The 14538-nt window shown below is 49.4% G+C and overlaps 2 protein-coding genes across 11 annotated transcripts in view; one reads left to right on the forward strand and one right to left on the reverse strand.

Moving 5' to 3' along the window:
- SERGEF (secretion regulating guanine nucleotide exchange factor) overlaps window positions 1-6403 on the forward strand; it is a 248831-nt gene extending 242428 nt beyond the window's left edge. For 5 of the 10 annotated variants that reach the window (XR_015142017.1, XR_015142018.1, XM_086339743.1 and 2 more), the window contains 2 exons: window positions 3712-3816; window positions 6038-6403. Coding sequence is in view for 6 of the 10 variants with exons in the window: in XM_086339743.1 (XP_086195869.1) it covers window positions 3712-3816; window positions 6038-6384 (452 nt within the window). In the remaining 4 variants the exon portion in view is untranslated. The remainder of the gene's footprint in view (window positions 1-3711; window positions 3817-6037) is intronic. The other 5 variants (XM_086339745.1, XM_086339744.1, XM_086339754.1 and 2 more) reach the window with 1 other exon arrangement.
- A 4802-nt stretch (window positions 6404-11205) lies between these two features.
- Window positions 11206-14538, reverse strand: part of KCNC1 (potassium voltage-gated channel subfamily C member 1) — a 45217-nt gene continuing 41884 nt past the window's right edge. The window contains exon 4 of the mRNA XM_086339759.1: window positions 11206-12652. Coding sequence (XP_086195885.1) covers window positions 12588-12652 — 65 coding nt within the window. The 3' untranslated portion in view covers window positions 11206-12587. The remainder of the gene's footprint in view (window positions 12653-14538) is intronic.

Below are 14538 nucleotides of genomic sequence, written 5' to 3' on the forward strand. Positions count from 1 at the left end.
CAACCCAGTGGGCTACCCCAGCCCTGCACGTGGCTTCCTCAGAGCGTTTCCTTTGGCAGGAGGAGAGGGGCCTGCCAGCTGCCCATTGTGCCATGTCCTGCTGCTAGGTCAGCGCTGCCTTCCTCCCACCCCCATTCCTGCTGACCGTCAGCTGGTGCCGCTCACCAGGGCCGGGCATGAAGCCCGCAGCAGGTGCCGAATGAAGCCCGCAGGTCCCAAGCCTGTCCCACTGTCCACCTTGTGCCTGAGATCGGCCTGGCTGAAGTGCCTGCTGAACTGCAGGACTTGTGGCCTGGGGCTCATCCTCTCTGTGTGCATTTCCTCACTCACGGGCCAAACAGGCAGACATCTGTGTTTCCCCAAGCCCAAGCTTTTGGCTAATGCCTGCCTCCCTCCCAGGGAAAAGGAAGGAGAAGGGCAATCCCAGGCCAGCCAGGCTCCCTCTGTGAAAGAGTGGTCCACAAAACAGATTTTTCAGTGGCTAATGAGTGAAATGTAAAGATAATTACAAACTCAGATGATTGAAAAAAAAAAAAACAATCAAAAGTATTTACTGATCTGGACGGGGATGGGCTTCCAATTCTTACAGCAATGGGAGAAATGATTAGATAAAAGAGCAAGAAATGGTACTATGTAGAACCACAAAATTTATGTTTTACATCAAAACACCCAAAGCAAAATTTTAAATAAAACTGAGGAAAAATATTTCTGCCACATATGCACAGAATTAATACTCTTAAAATAATCTTAGTAAGGCTCTTGAGAACAATAATGGCAAGCATTTATTTAGTGCAGTAGTGCCCCCTCAGCCACAATTTTGCTTTCTGTGGTTTCAGTTGCCCACTGTCAACCATGGTCAGTCAATATTAAATGGAAAATTCCAGCAGTAAACAACTCACAAGTTTTGAATTGCATGCCATTCGGAGTAGTGTAATGAAAACTTGCTCTGTCCTGCTCCATCCTGCCCAGGATGTAAATCAACCCTTTGTCCAGCCCATCTATGCAGTACATGCTACATGCCCATTATTATAGGAAGAACCAGTACAGGATTTGGTACCATCCATGGTTTCAGGCATTCACTGAGGGTCTTGAAAAGTGTCCCCTGCACATAAGCTAGGACTGCGGTACTATGTATTTTATATATATACTTATTTGTTTAATCCTTGTAAATGAATCAGTTCAGTTCAGTTGCTCAGTCGTGTCCGACTCTTTGCGACCCCATGAACCGCAGCACACCAGGCCTCCCTGTCCATCACCAACTCCCGGAGTTCACTCAGACTCACGTCCATTGAGTCAGTGATGTCATCCAGCCATCTCATCCTCTGTCGTCCCCTTCTCCTCCTGCCCCCAATCCCTCCTAGCATCAGGGTATTTTCCAATGAGTCAACTCTTCGCATGAGTTGGCCAAAGTACTGGAGTTTCAGCTTCAGCATCATTCCTTCCAAAGAAATCCCAGGGCTGATCTCCTTCAGAATGGACTGGTTGGATCTCCTTGCAGTCCAAGGGACTCTCAAGAGTCTTCTCCAACACCACAGTTCAGAAGCATCAATTCTTCGGCCCTCAGCTTTCTTCACAGTCCAACTCTCACATCCATACATGACCACTGGAAAAACCATAGCCTTGACTAGACAGACCTTTGTTGGCAAAGTAATGTCGCTGCTTTTTAATATGCTATCTAGGGTGGTCATAACTTTCTTCCAAGGAGTAAGTGTCTTTTAATTTCATGAGTGCAGTTACCAGTTGCAGTGATTTTGGAGCCCCCCCAAAAAAAGTCTGACAAGAGTTCCAGAAAAACATCTATTTCTGCTTTATTGACTATTGCCGAAGCCTTTGACTATGTGGATCACTATAAACTGTGGAAAATTCTGAAAGAGATGGGAATAACAGACCATCTGACCTGTCTCTTGAGAAACCTGTATGCAGGTCAGGAAGCAACAGTTAGAACTGGACATGGAACAACAGACTGGTTCCAAATAGGAAAAGGAGTACGTCAAAGCTGTATATTGTCACCCTGCTTATTTAACTTAAGTACATCATGAGAAACACTGGGCTGGAAGAAGCAGAAGCTGGAATCAAGATTGCCGGGAGAAATATCAATAACCTCAGATATGCATATGACACCACCCTTATGGCAGAAAGTGAAGTGAAGTCGCTCAGTCATGTCCGACTCTTTGCGACCCCATGGACTGTAGCCTATCAGGCTCCTCCGTCCATGGGATTTTCCAGGCAAGAGTGCTGGAGTGGATTGCCATTTCCTTCTCCAGGGGATCTTCCTGACCCAGGAATCGAACCCGGGTCTCCTGCATTGCAGGCAGATGCTTTACCATCTGAGCCACCAGGGAAGCCCTGGCAGAAAGTGAAGAGGAACTAAAAAGTCTCTTGATGAAAGTGAAAGAAGAGAGCAAAAAGGTTGGCTTAAAGCTCAATATTCAGAAAAATAAGATCATGGCATCTGGTCTCATCACTTCATGGCAAATAGATGGGGAAACAGTGGAAACAGTGTAAATGAATAAGTATGTATAAACTTTATGAAAAAGATACTATTATTATCCCCATTTAACAGATGAGGAGACTGAGGCTCAGAGAAGCTAAGTAACTCACCCAGGATCACAGGTAATACATGGAGGAGTTAGGATTTGAACCTAGGCCATCTGGCTTTTGGGTCTCAACACTTAAACTTTTCTGTGCAAAACAGGGAAAACCTGTAAAGCAGACAATAAACTAAAGAGGAAATACAGATATCTGAGAAAAATAAGAATTCTCTTTCAGTTTCAGTGGGAATGAGAAAAGTACAATAAAAATAATGAAAATAAAAAAATAATAATCTTTGCCTTCAAATTAGAAAGGATTTTTAAATATTATAATAATGAATACCCACTGACAATACTGGAGTGCTATAGAGATTCACACAGATTGCTGTAGTTATATTTGAGTGGCCTTTGTGAAAAGTATTCTGGCAGTACTCAAAGCAATACTCAGGAATCTCAAAAATGTCCACGCCATTTGACCAGAAATTCCCATTCTAAGAATCTTAATTTGAGAAAATAATTAGAAATGTAGGCAAAGATTCATGTACAAAAGATGTTCATAGAAATGTTATACAAAATAATGAAAAATTAGAAACAAACCTCATAATAAAATGCAGGTTAAGGAAACTGTTTAATCTCCATAATGGGCATAACTAGGCAGTCATTTTAAATAATCTTTATAACAAAAGACACCATAAACAAAGTGAAGAGACACCACAGATTTCTGGGAGAAGACATGATGCTTATAACAAAGGATTATGTAAACAAAAGAATACACAAAGAACACTTACAAATTAGGAAGAAAGAAAAGGCAAGCAACCAAAAACAGGCAAAGAATGAAAGAATGTAAACACACAATACGTAGGAGAAGCAATTTAGGGGTAGTATACAGAGATGCTTCATCTCACTAGTAGTCAAAATTGCAAAATAATTACATGTATTTAATAAGAATCGAAAGAATGTAACGGCAAAGATAGAAGGAAACAAGTTCATACCCACTGCCGATGGGACTATAAACGATGAGGCTGCAGCCGTGGTGAAGAGCGGTTTGGCGGTACCTGCGTGTGTGTTCAGTCGTGTCTGACTCTTTGCCACCCCCACGGAAGTGTAGGCCACCAGGCTCCTCTGTCTATGGGATTATCCTGACAAGAATACTGAAGTGGGTTGCCATTTCCTCCTCCAGGGGATCTTCCCGACCCAAGGATCAAGCCCATGTCTCCAGTGGCTCCTGCATTGGCAGGTGGATACTTTACCACTGAGCCGCCTGGGAAGCCCTTGGCCATGCCTGGTAAATGCAAACGTGTGATTCCACCACACTCACACTTCTAGGGATCAGTGTGCACAAACACCAATTTGTATAAGGACACGTGTTCCAGGATGTTCACTGCAATGCTATTTATAGTAGCAACAATAGTAATAGGATTGTTGTAAATTGTATCTTGTGTAATAAAATAGCAGCAATAATCATCAGTCATTAAAGAACTGTCCATCAGAAGGGAAATGGGTGAGTAAAATATGATTTATGCATAATAAAATACTATGCACAGTTGAAATAAATGAACTAAATCTGTAACTATCAGCTCAGATAGATTTCAAAAACAATGGTATAAAGAGCAAGTTACAACAAAAGATATATTTGAGTGACACTACTTGTGTAAATCTTTAAAACAAACTAAAAATATTACATAGTATTTAAGGACACATATATGTAGAAAAATATAAAACAAGCATGCAGGCAATGTACACCAACTTCAAATAGTGGTTACTTCCTGGAAGGAGGGCCAAGGATGAGAGGTGGGTCTTAAATGGTATCTTTATAATTGATTTATTTTTTTAAAGGTTGAAACAAATATGGTAAAATGTTAACTTATGTTCTAAATCTGATTGGGGAACATGTCTTTCTGTTAAATTATTTGTACTTTTCTGCATAGAGTGTTTTCAAAATTTCAAACAATTTATTTTTAATTTACTTTTTGAATAATCTGTAATTCTATGGAGAAATGTTTATGTTATTAAGGCAGGAAAGCAAGATGATATGTACACAAATATTTACAGGTTTCACAAATTGAAGATTTGAAAGAGAGATTGAAAATATTCGTAGTGGGAATATTCACTGGCGGTCCAGTGGTTAAGATGCAGGAGGCATGGGTCAGTTCCTGGTTGGGGAGTTAAGATCCCACATGCTGTATTGTAGAGCCAAAAAAAGTAAAATAAAATAGTTAAAATATTCATTGTAGTGGACAAGATTCTAGGAGTCTGCTTTTCTTTACACCTATCCATATTTTTCTCTACACACCCCCCTCGCTTTTACCACAAAGATATATTACTTTTATATCCAGAAAAAAAAAATTTTTTTTTAACAACCACAGAAAAATGTGAGCGAGTTTAGTTAGATTCCAGGAAAGGGTCCAAAACCTAGGAAGAGGTGCTGTGATGGGGTGGGAGCCTCATGGGCTGTCGGAGAGACATGCGCTCAAATGCTGGCTCAGAGATTGGCTGTAGGAGTCTGAGTTCTTTAATTGTTGATCAATTCAGTGAACCTTGTTGAGCCACAACTGAGATAGGGCAGTGAACAGAACATTCATGTTCCTCCCTTACTGTAGGGCAGACAGTCTTGAGAGGAGTGGAGAATAAACCCATCAGCACCCAGACCATCTATCCACCCCCACAGGGAAAAGTATAAGGGCGATGACAGGAATCCAGGGTGACTGGGTGCTGGGGAATCCGGCCTCTGAGCATGATCTAAACAGAATCTGAAGGATGAGGGGGATGTAAAGCCCAGCAAAGCCGGAACTTGGAGAGAAAGGTCAGCCCCACAGGGCATGTTTTAGAAGCTGAAGGAAGCAGGGGTTCTGGCATGCAATGGGGTGGGGGAGAGTGTGAAAGGGGAGCCCCGCAGGCTGGTCCAGAGCCAGACCACTCTGCCTCACTGGCCAGAAGGGCTTTAAGGGCAGTGGGAAGTCAGTGAAGGGTTGAAGCAGGGGAGTGACCTGGTTAGATCTGCCGTTGTCAGAGATTATCCTGATGCTCCTTGAAGATCAGAGTGGATGGTGAGCAGCCTGGTTAGTTGGCTGTTGGTGTGACCCAGATGAGAGAAAATGGGGTTGGGATCAGCAGACGGAGTGGTGGGGAAGGATTGGAGAGACTTTCAGAGGCAGAATTGGCAGGTCTAGGAGTGTGTGTGTGTGTGTGTGTGTGTGTGAGTGAGAGAGAGAGAGAGAGAGAGAGAGAGAGAGGTGCCTGTAGGGGGAGGGAAAGGGAGGGGCCGCGGAGGAGAGCCAGGTTTGAGGCAGGAAGGTGGCGGGTGGGTGGGAGTGAAGTAAAGCAGCCTTGGGGAACAGGGGAGGAAGCCAGGAGGGCAGGCAGGCCCTGAGGTGTGGCTGAGCTTTGGTTTCCTCAGGTGTAACGTGGGGTCCTCGGGGATACCGCACCCCCAGGGGGAGTGTTTTGGGCCCGTTCCCCAGAACCACAGCTACAACAGTCTGTTTCTCTCTCTCTCCCTGTCTCAGGTGGTGTGTGTCACTCCTGGGGCTGGAACGAGCATGGCATGTGCGGGGACGGCACCGAAGCTGACGTCTGGGCCCCAAAGCCCGTGCCAGGCCTACGTTTCTTCTTGGGACTCCATGTGGGCTGCGGGGCTGGCCACTCCCTGGCCCTTTGCCAGCTGCCAGCCCTCCCTGCCCTGGGCCAGCACCCCAGTGTCACCAGTCCTTCCCCAGATGCCACCAAGGAAGCCAGATCTCAAGAAGCTATGGAGCAAGAAAGAAACCAGAAGGAAAGGCATGCAGAAACTTCTCCCCAAGCCCAATCTGACAGGTTCAGAAATGGGGGGCTTGTGGCAGAGACCCTTGAATAAAGTGACCTTACCCACCTAACGTGTCCCTGGAGAATTGCTTTGTCAGGTTGCAGCAATCCTGAGAGGGGTTCAGGAGGCGCTGTGGGTGGACCGACAAGACCAGAATGATGGGTGGCTGCCTGCCTGGTGTCTGGGCTCTAGAAACAGACATCATTTCTACCCAGTGCATGAGAAGTCTTTACCCAAGGACATAGGAAGCAGCAGGAAGTCTCCAGCCTGTCCCTGACTGGTGGGGACAGAAAGTACAGCTCTGGGGTTTCAGTCTCAGCATCCAGAGCATGCAGTCTGCTGGTTCAAGGTACCCTGGTTCCATGTACTCTGATCCGGTGACTGAATACTTGGACAGGATGGAGTTCTTCCCTTGGTGACTGGGACCAAGGGAGAGGGCTCTAGAGTGGGAGTGGAGGAAGTGTAGATGAGTAAGTGGAGGAAGAGACAAGACTTCTGGAAAGACCAGGCCAAAGAGACCCCTGGGACAGACAAGGGAATCTTTAGAACCAATGAAACTCCCAAGGTCAGTCTTCCTCTGAACCAGGCAGGACTCTGCAGCCAGTCTGTGTGACTGTAGTTGCCAAGCTGTATTTCTGGGTGAGGGACCAGCACCCGGTGGGAGGCGAGGTGGGGGGGAACTTAAGGGAAAGCAGCATCAAGAACCCTAACCCCTGAGCTCTGCCCGCCAGGCCCTTGGCTTCTGCAGGAAGAGGTCCTTCAGGTGAAACAGGGACCAGGCCAGGCCACAGGCCTCAGGCTTCTCTGGTGGCAGCTATGGCTCTGGGGGCCATGGCACCTTTTCCTCTGCTGTGACTGCCAGCAGGCCTTTGGCCAGAGGCCTCAGAAAGTGGCTTTCCCTGGTGGGCAGTATCACCACCCAGCCAGCCAGGGCTGTGGCGCATTGCACAGCGCCTCCTTCTGACTCAGGAGAGCATTTGAATCTGTGAATGCTAGGCTCCAAAGGCTTGAGAATATTACAAAAGCCCAGAACATCATGACTGGAGGATCTGTAACCACCTTCTAGCCTAGTGGCCTCTAAACTTGTATTCCAGACCCTAGCAGTCTCCTGAGACTGAGAGCAACCTCCTGACAGTGGCCACCGGGTGGGCTGTGGGTAAAGGAAAGCCAACTACACAGAGGTCTGCCCCCGCCCCCCGCCAACCTTATTCACAGCAGCATCATTTTAACCTGGCTTCCCATAAGATTCACTTGACAAGGCGTCCTTGAGAAAGTTTTAAAACCACTGATCTTATGCAGCATTTTTGTTGTTCATGTGGGAAAAGAGAGGCCCAAGAAGGGGAAGGGACCATCTTAAGGTCACACAGCTCACTCCTGGCCCAGGGTCCTAATTGGGAGGTGACCCATCCAGTACTTTGAGCCAGACAAGGGGTACAGACAAGGAGTGGCCCTGAGATCATCAGGGAGTTCGACTCAGGAGAGTGGGGATGAGGGCCATCCTGAGCTCCTCAGGCCTGCACCTAGAGACCATCCATGGCCAGTGGCTGACCTTGAACACCAGTGCATGGAGTCCACATCACTGCACTGGCCAGCAAAGCCTTTGGTCCTCCCACATCCCAGGACCAGTAGAGGCCAGTACAACCTCTAAGCACTTCCAGAGTGGAAGGAAGGACTTGTCTGGACACTCTGAGCTGGTCTTGCCAAGGTGACCAAGCCTTCTGAGATGGAGAGATCAGATGGCCCAGAGATGACCCAAACTGGAGCAAGTCCGCCATTACTGGCCACCACCTGCTATCCTACATGCTGAATGGTCTGCATCAGAGGGCAGCCCCACACGGGTGAGTCCTCTGGCCCGTACCTTCTAGACAGGGTTTCCATGCCTGAGGAGCCCACATGCAGTCTGTCTTGCAGCACAGCCCCCTACCTCTTCTGGCACCTGCTGGAAGAAATCTGAACCCCCGAAGCCTCTGCTGCTGAGCCCTCATGCTCCTGCCAAGGCTTCCTTGTGGGCACAAGATCGTGGGGCTCCTTCCCAGCTTGAGTCAGGGTAAGGTGGTGGATTGGCCTTAAGCCTCAGAACCTGAGCCAGACTCTTCTTAGAAGCCTGTGGAGCCCAGCTAATCCACTCACGCCGGAATGAATGGCTCTCGGCAGTAGACGACACCTCGGACCCTTCAGTCCCCTCTAGTGACAGCAGTGGGCAGGCTTCTCCACGTCAGCTCACTGGCCGGATCAGAGCAGCACCGGAAAGCCCCAGGGCTTTCAGTGGGGTGAGGGGCTGTTGGCAGTGTCTCCCAGACTTTTTTTCTGCATCCTCTGAACCCTATTGGTTATTCACAGACTTGTAGATGCCCAAGCCCTTCATTCCTACTAGATCTCGAGCTCTTCATGAGCAAGGGACCAGGTCTTGGTTGATTCCGGAACCCTTCACCAAGGACAGGTCCTGGGACAGAGGACGTGCCCAATGGGTAATAATGAACGAGCTGGTCGGTACACACTTAGGGTTACCATAGGGTGGAGAGGCTGAACGCGTGAGCTCTAAGATCCCCTCACCCCCACCCACCCTCTGCTTTTATCTCTAACAAATGTTTGTTAACTATGCTGTGGATAGCCAATCATTTGACGGTGATTAGCTAATGAGCCATAGGAGCCAGCTTGAGAAAATGCCCACTTATCTCTAAGAATGATTTTTTTTCTGCTAGACTAAGCTGATTGGCCTTCCCCCTCCCCCCACCATGCTGCCCTATGGGAATGAAGGAAGGAAGAAAGAGAGGGGACTGAGATCCCCTGTGTGCTCATAGGTCTTAGGTCTGAGGCTCCTGGAGTGACTGTTGAAGGGCAGCCACACACCAGGTTTTCGGGGGATGTTTACAACCTAACCTGCCACACAGGCTCCCCTCGCAGGCACTCCAGCTCCCCTTGACACCCCACCACCTTCAGTCCCAGTGGGTTATCAGGTCAAAATTTGATGAGGCTGTGCTTGAGAATGGTGAACCCAGGCCAGGGGCTCAGAGTAAAGCCCTCCACCTGCATCCACCACTTCTGAGTGAAGTGACTTAGTGATAAATTGAAATTGGAGGGTAGTGAGTCAGAAAGTGGAATGGGGGTTCCAGGTCCTAAGGGGCAGTGTCCGAATTCCCCAGCAACCAGAGCACAGAGAGGTGAGAGTTGGGAGAGGAGATCCGGAGGGTCTTGCCAGCCAATTTAAGGAACTCTGGCTTCATTCTCAGGACAACAGGTGTTTAAGCAGGAAATCAAGGTAGTCAAATATTTTTATGTGCATGGAAAGCTCAGGGCAGCAGGTAAATGGCCCCTCTGTCACACCCATGGCCTGAGGACCCTGGTATTCAGGACCAATAACTCCGGTGTTCCAATCAATTCCACCTCCAGCCCCAGGAAGTCCTCAATGAGGACTTGAGATGGCTTCACCTAAGCTCTGGAGTCAGACCACCTGGGTTAAAAACTTAGCTTCATCATTCATCAGCTGTGTGGCTTTGAACCAGTGACTTTATCTCTCTGTGCCTCTTCTCTTGCCTCTATAATGGGCATGTTGAATTATTGTGGGTCATCATCAGACAGCTTGTCTCAGGTGTCCTGCACATGACAGATGTTCAGTGTATGTTAATCCCTGTTCCCCATCAGCTCCCATGTCCCTGAAAACCCCTATTCCAATGGCCTCGTGTCAAGTCCCACCTGAGTCCACCAGAGGCACTTCTCCCAGGATGGACCCCAGGTCGAGGGAACTCTGGTCTCCCTGCAGTCGCTGACACTGCTTGGCTTCTCTGTCCTGATGCTTATGAATGGCCATTACTCAGGTGGTGTGGATCAGGCAGCTCTGTGGCCGCGTGACCCCTGGGCAGAGGTCTTGCCACTCACTGCTGCACGCATCACCCCCTATTCATTGGTTCCTGGACTGCACAGGGAGCTCAGAAGTTGAGGTAAGTGCTCAGAGGGGATGAGAAACTGTTGGGTGAGAATTCGACACCCACCTTCAGACTTCTACCCACCCATATGATCGTTGACTTGGCCATACTGGCAGGGATGGAGGGAATGGAAATCCGGGAGGAACTGACCTCCACTTGTGTGTGGCCCTGGTCAGAGCACTCCCCTCTGGGCCTCAGTTCCTCATCTGTAAAGTGTTCAGAGGTGGCCTGCCATGTCCATTAGCGACTTTACCACCTGAGATTCTCTAATGGATAGGAAAAGAATTGGAACGCCAATCCCCACTCCACCCCCCGACCAAAACCAAATGAAATACCCAAGCAAATCAAGACCAAGTGAGCAACTCAAGCAAATCAAGATCCTAGGAGAGGCCTGCACCCCTTCCAAGATGCCACCAGGCTGAGTGAGGGGTATGCAATGGGGTGGCTGCTGGACAGTGCCCAGCAAGGGTACAGCTAGGTGGAGCACCCAGATCCATCAGACCCCTGCCTCTGGCTCCATCAAATTCAAGAATGGCCCTAGGAGGGAGGTGACCACGGTCTGCATGAAGGGCAGTGGCGGGGGCAGGGGTTAGGACCTCCACATAACCAGATTCAAGGGTCATGAATACAGCAGGATCCAGAGAGACGTTTCCATGTAGGTGAACCCCCAGAGGATGGGCCTGTCTTAGGTCAAGGCCTTTTTTGTTGATTCCTCCTGAGCTCTCCCCCCACCCCCAACCAACAGGATCTGGGGAGGGGCAGGGTGAGGTGGGCAGAGCGGTCCTGGCTTTCTCCCAGTGATAGGACAGCCTGCACCTTGGATGGGTCCCTGAGACCAGAAGAGCCAGGGCTCAGGCTTACCCCACCCCAGCCGAGCCGCAGAAGGCCTGACCAGGCGCCCAGAACCAAATTGCGACACTGCTGGAGGAATAAAAACCCAAATTCATGCTTTATGTCCAAAGTCAGCTTTTTATTATCGAGAGCCAGGGCCCAGGGAGGGGAGGGTGCTGAACTAAAGCAGCATTGCTCTCTTTCCAGGAATGTTGCGAGCTGCAGTGAGAGCTTGAGATGTTGCATTTTTTTTTTTTCAACTCAAGCATGTGTTTTTCAAAAATATCATCCTTCCCCACCCCCCACCCCACCACTAATTTTAGAATCAGACCAAAGCCAAGCTACTGTCCTCTGTTTCTGTTGGGAAAATACTATATTTATTCGAGATGCAGAAGTGCGTCTCTGCAAACCTCCGATTGCTTCAGGAAAACAAATCTGCTTTAGACTATACAGAAACCATGATACAAAATTTATTTCATGCTAGAATCGCTTTGCATAACATTGGGCATGCAGTTTTTTTTTTGTTTTTGTTAAACTCTGAAGTACTAAATTGCATACAATGCCGGGTTGTGCCTTGATCAAGGTGGAGGAGGACTGGCCCTCCCACAGTCCTGATCTTTTTTGGTGCTCTGAAAGAACACTTGAAAAATCCATACGGTGTTGATTATCTACTATGAACAATTTGTTATGAAAGTTGGTCACACTGAATCTACACACTGCTAAGATGATCGAATCAACCTAGACTAGCCGCTGTCAGGGATCTTGGGGAGACGTCCGCTGGGTCGCAAGCATGCCAAACAGAGGGAAGAAGGCGGCAGTGCGTTTCCACAATTCTATTTGGAGCAAAGTTTTCCGTTTCCACGTGAGAGATGAACTATGAAGGTGAGGTCAATATGACCAATGACTGACCGACTGCCCTTTTGGGAACCTTTACTCTAGAATCTCCGTGTACAAAAGGGAAGCAATCCATTACTCATCCCCACTCCTTCCCCCAACCCGCTCATTCCCCTCCCCACCCCAAAAAAACGTACAGGTTTCTACCGAACGCCTTTACAGTTTGGCTCCAACAACATGTATAAAAGGAAAGAGCTTTGAAAGAAAATAGAGGACTCTTGCTTGTTTTTCTTCATTGTTGTCATGGTTTAGGGTAATCATACAGTTGCAGGGGAGGTGGGGTTCGTGGGTTTGGATTGCTGGGTTTTCTGTTGAACTTCATGCAAGTCATGCTAAGGAACCCCTCCATCCCACCCCCTCCCCGAATAAATTAAAAGCTTTTTCTCAAAAAAAAAAAAAAAAAGGAAAAGAAGGAAAAGAAATCCTCTACGGTCAGTTACCATTTGGCCGTAGAAAAGCTACGTCCGTCCTAGTACAAGGCCTGGGCCACTCGGACTCGTCCGGCAAACCTGCATGGCGTGAATTTACTCTGTCCGAGGGCGAGGAGGGGCTGCAGGTCCACCCAGATGCTTAATAGCCACCAGTGTCCTGGGCCAAGTCGCCTGGTCAAGTCACTCTCACAGCCTCTGTCGGCATATACTTAGCAATGACAGGGCTTTCTTTGCAAAGATCTGTATGTAAAGAATACAATTAACACTTGAGCTTCTCTTCTTGGCTTTCCCATCCCGCTTGGTACTTAGTTTTTAAGGAAGGAGGAGGAAAGACCGAACAGCCGCATGCAGAGGCAGGCAGGATCTTCTCCAGCTGGCTTGGTTCTCCCATGCAGTGAGCCAGCCCAGCACGCCTCTTTCTCTCCCTCCTGGGGGAACGGGTTGAGCCCCTAACTCTTCTCTACCCCGCACACAGCTCATGGCCTGGCATTATCCTGAGAAAAGCAAGTCCTCAGTGGCTGTCATGACTCCATGAGAGCAGGACCATGTGGATGTGGGTGGGGGCTCCCCACCCTCAGTGCCTCTGGGGAACTGCAGAGTGGGTACCACCTTCAAACAGTGGTTGCCATCGGACTCCTTGCTCCCTACAGGCTGCTTCTGTCCCACACACCCTGGGCTTCCGGAAGCCCAGTCAAGAAACTCTTCTGTCTGCTCTTTCAGGCCACACAGATTGATCCAACATTCAAGATGAGGGAGACAGGCAGCCCCATAAGACCTTACCAGCAGAGCACAGCCATGGGGAAAGGTCTACATGCCTTCCTCTCCCATCCCCTGGGCTTGCCCCTGATCCTGGTTTTCTAGAGCCTCCACTTGGGAGAAAGCCAGTTGTGAAGGGGAGCTTTAGGCCTATCCATGGAAGGTTCCGAGGATGGGGCAGGCAGCCCCCAGGCCGGCAGCCCCCCTTCCATGCAGCACCATGCGGGGTGTGGTATGCCGCGCTGGGGTCCACGGGACCTCCAGGCAGGGCAAGGAAGCAGAGGCCAGCCTGGATCAGGAGAGCACGCCAAGCACCAGAAGGACTTCCCCCGTCTCCGTGTGGGCTGCCTCTCCTCTTCTGGGTTTGCCCTTTATTTTGAATTCTCTATTTTCTCCTCGCATATTATTGAACCATTTCAAATACTGGAGCAGTTGTGAATGGCTACCAGCTACACCAACTGTTGCTCTAAAAAGCCAACTATCTAGCCCAACCTGCTCACCCCAGTCAGCATGCAACCATACTGTGTGAGCCTGTGAGCCGCTCCCCAACATGCATGAGCTGCCCAGCCAGCCTGCTGTGCCGAGGATGGCTTCCTCCGCCTTCCAGGCCCTGCCTGGTGTCCGGAGCCTGGATCTAGGGTGCGCTGGGCCCCCGCCCCAAACTTCTCCCCAGTCCATGCTCAAGCTCTAGTGGAAGCCTTGTCCCCAGGAGGTCGGTTTACAAGACAAGGGTTTGATTCAACCTTGACCACCACAGGGCTCTGCCTTCACCAACCACAAGGGGGCACTGACCACACCTGGGGCCGCGGCTACTGGGTGCTGGGGTTGGAAGGGGCTGCACAGAGTCATACATAACCACCTCCTCTTGGCTAGTTTCCTATCTGCCACTCGCAGTGTTCTGACTGGCACATACCTTACCTCTGCAAGGACGCTGACCTCACTGCCAAGCCTTTAAGCTATCTCTCTCGTCATGACCGCCCCCCCACCCCAACTGGTCTATATGGATTCTCTTTAAAGGATGCCTCTTCCAGAACATGGATCTTGGGTGGCTAGGCCCACAGGGTCCTGGCCAGCCCAGGCCTACCCTGTTGCTCTCCCCAGCCAAGGGACAGGGGAGATCACTTTGCCTTTGGGGTCCGACCTGCCATCTGCCAGAGTAGCCTGGGGGAAGTTGAGGATCTTCCCACATCTCTGGGTACCCCTCTGCCTTGGGGGAATGTAGTCGGCCAGCCTGTCCCCAAGTCCCTTCTTACCCCTGAGCTCAATTGCAACCCACAGCTGCCTGGACCTCAGGTTCTCTCTGCCAGCCTACCATCCCAACTGGGAAGGGTGGGACTCAGACCTCTGGGGGCCGACCCTGGGGCTCCTCC

The sequence above is a fragment of the Bos grunniens genome, chromosome 15, assembly GCF_055505025.1.
Source record: "Bos grunniens cultivar Pamir isolate PY7600 chromosome 15, Bosgru_T2T1.0, whole genome shotgun sequence".
NCBI classification, from domain to species: Eukaryota; Metazoa; Chordata; class Mammalia; order Artiodactyla; family Bovidae; genus Bos; species Bos grunniens.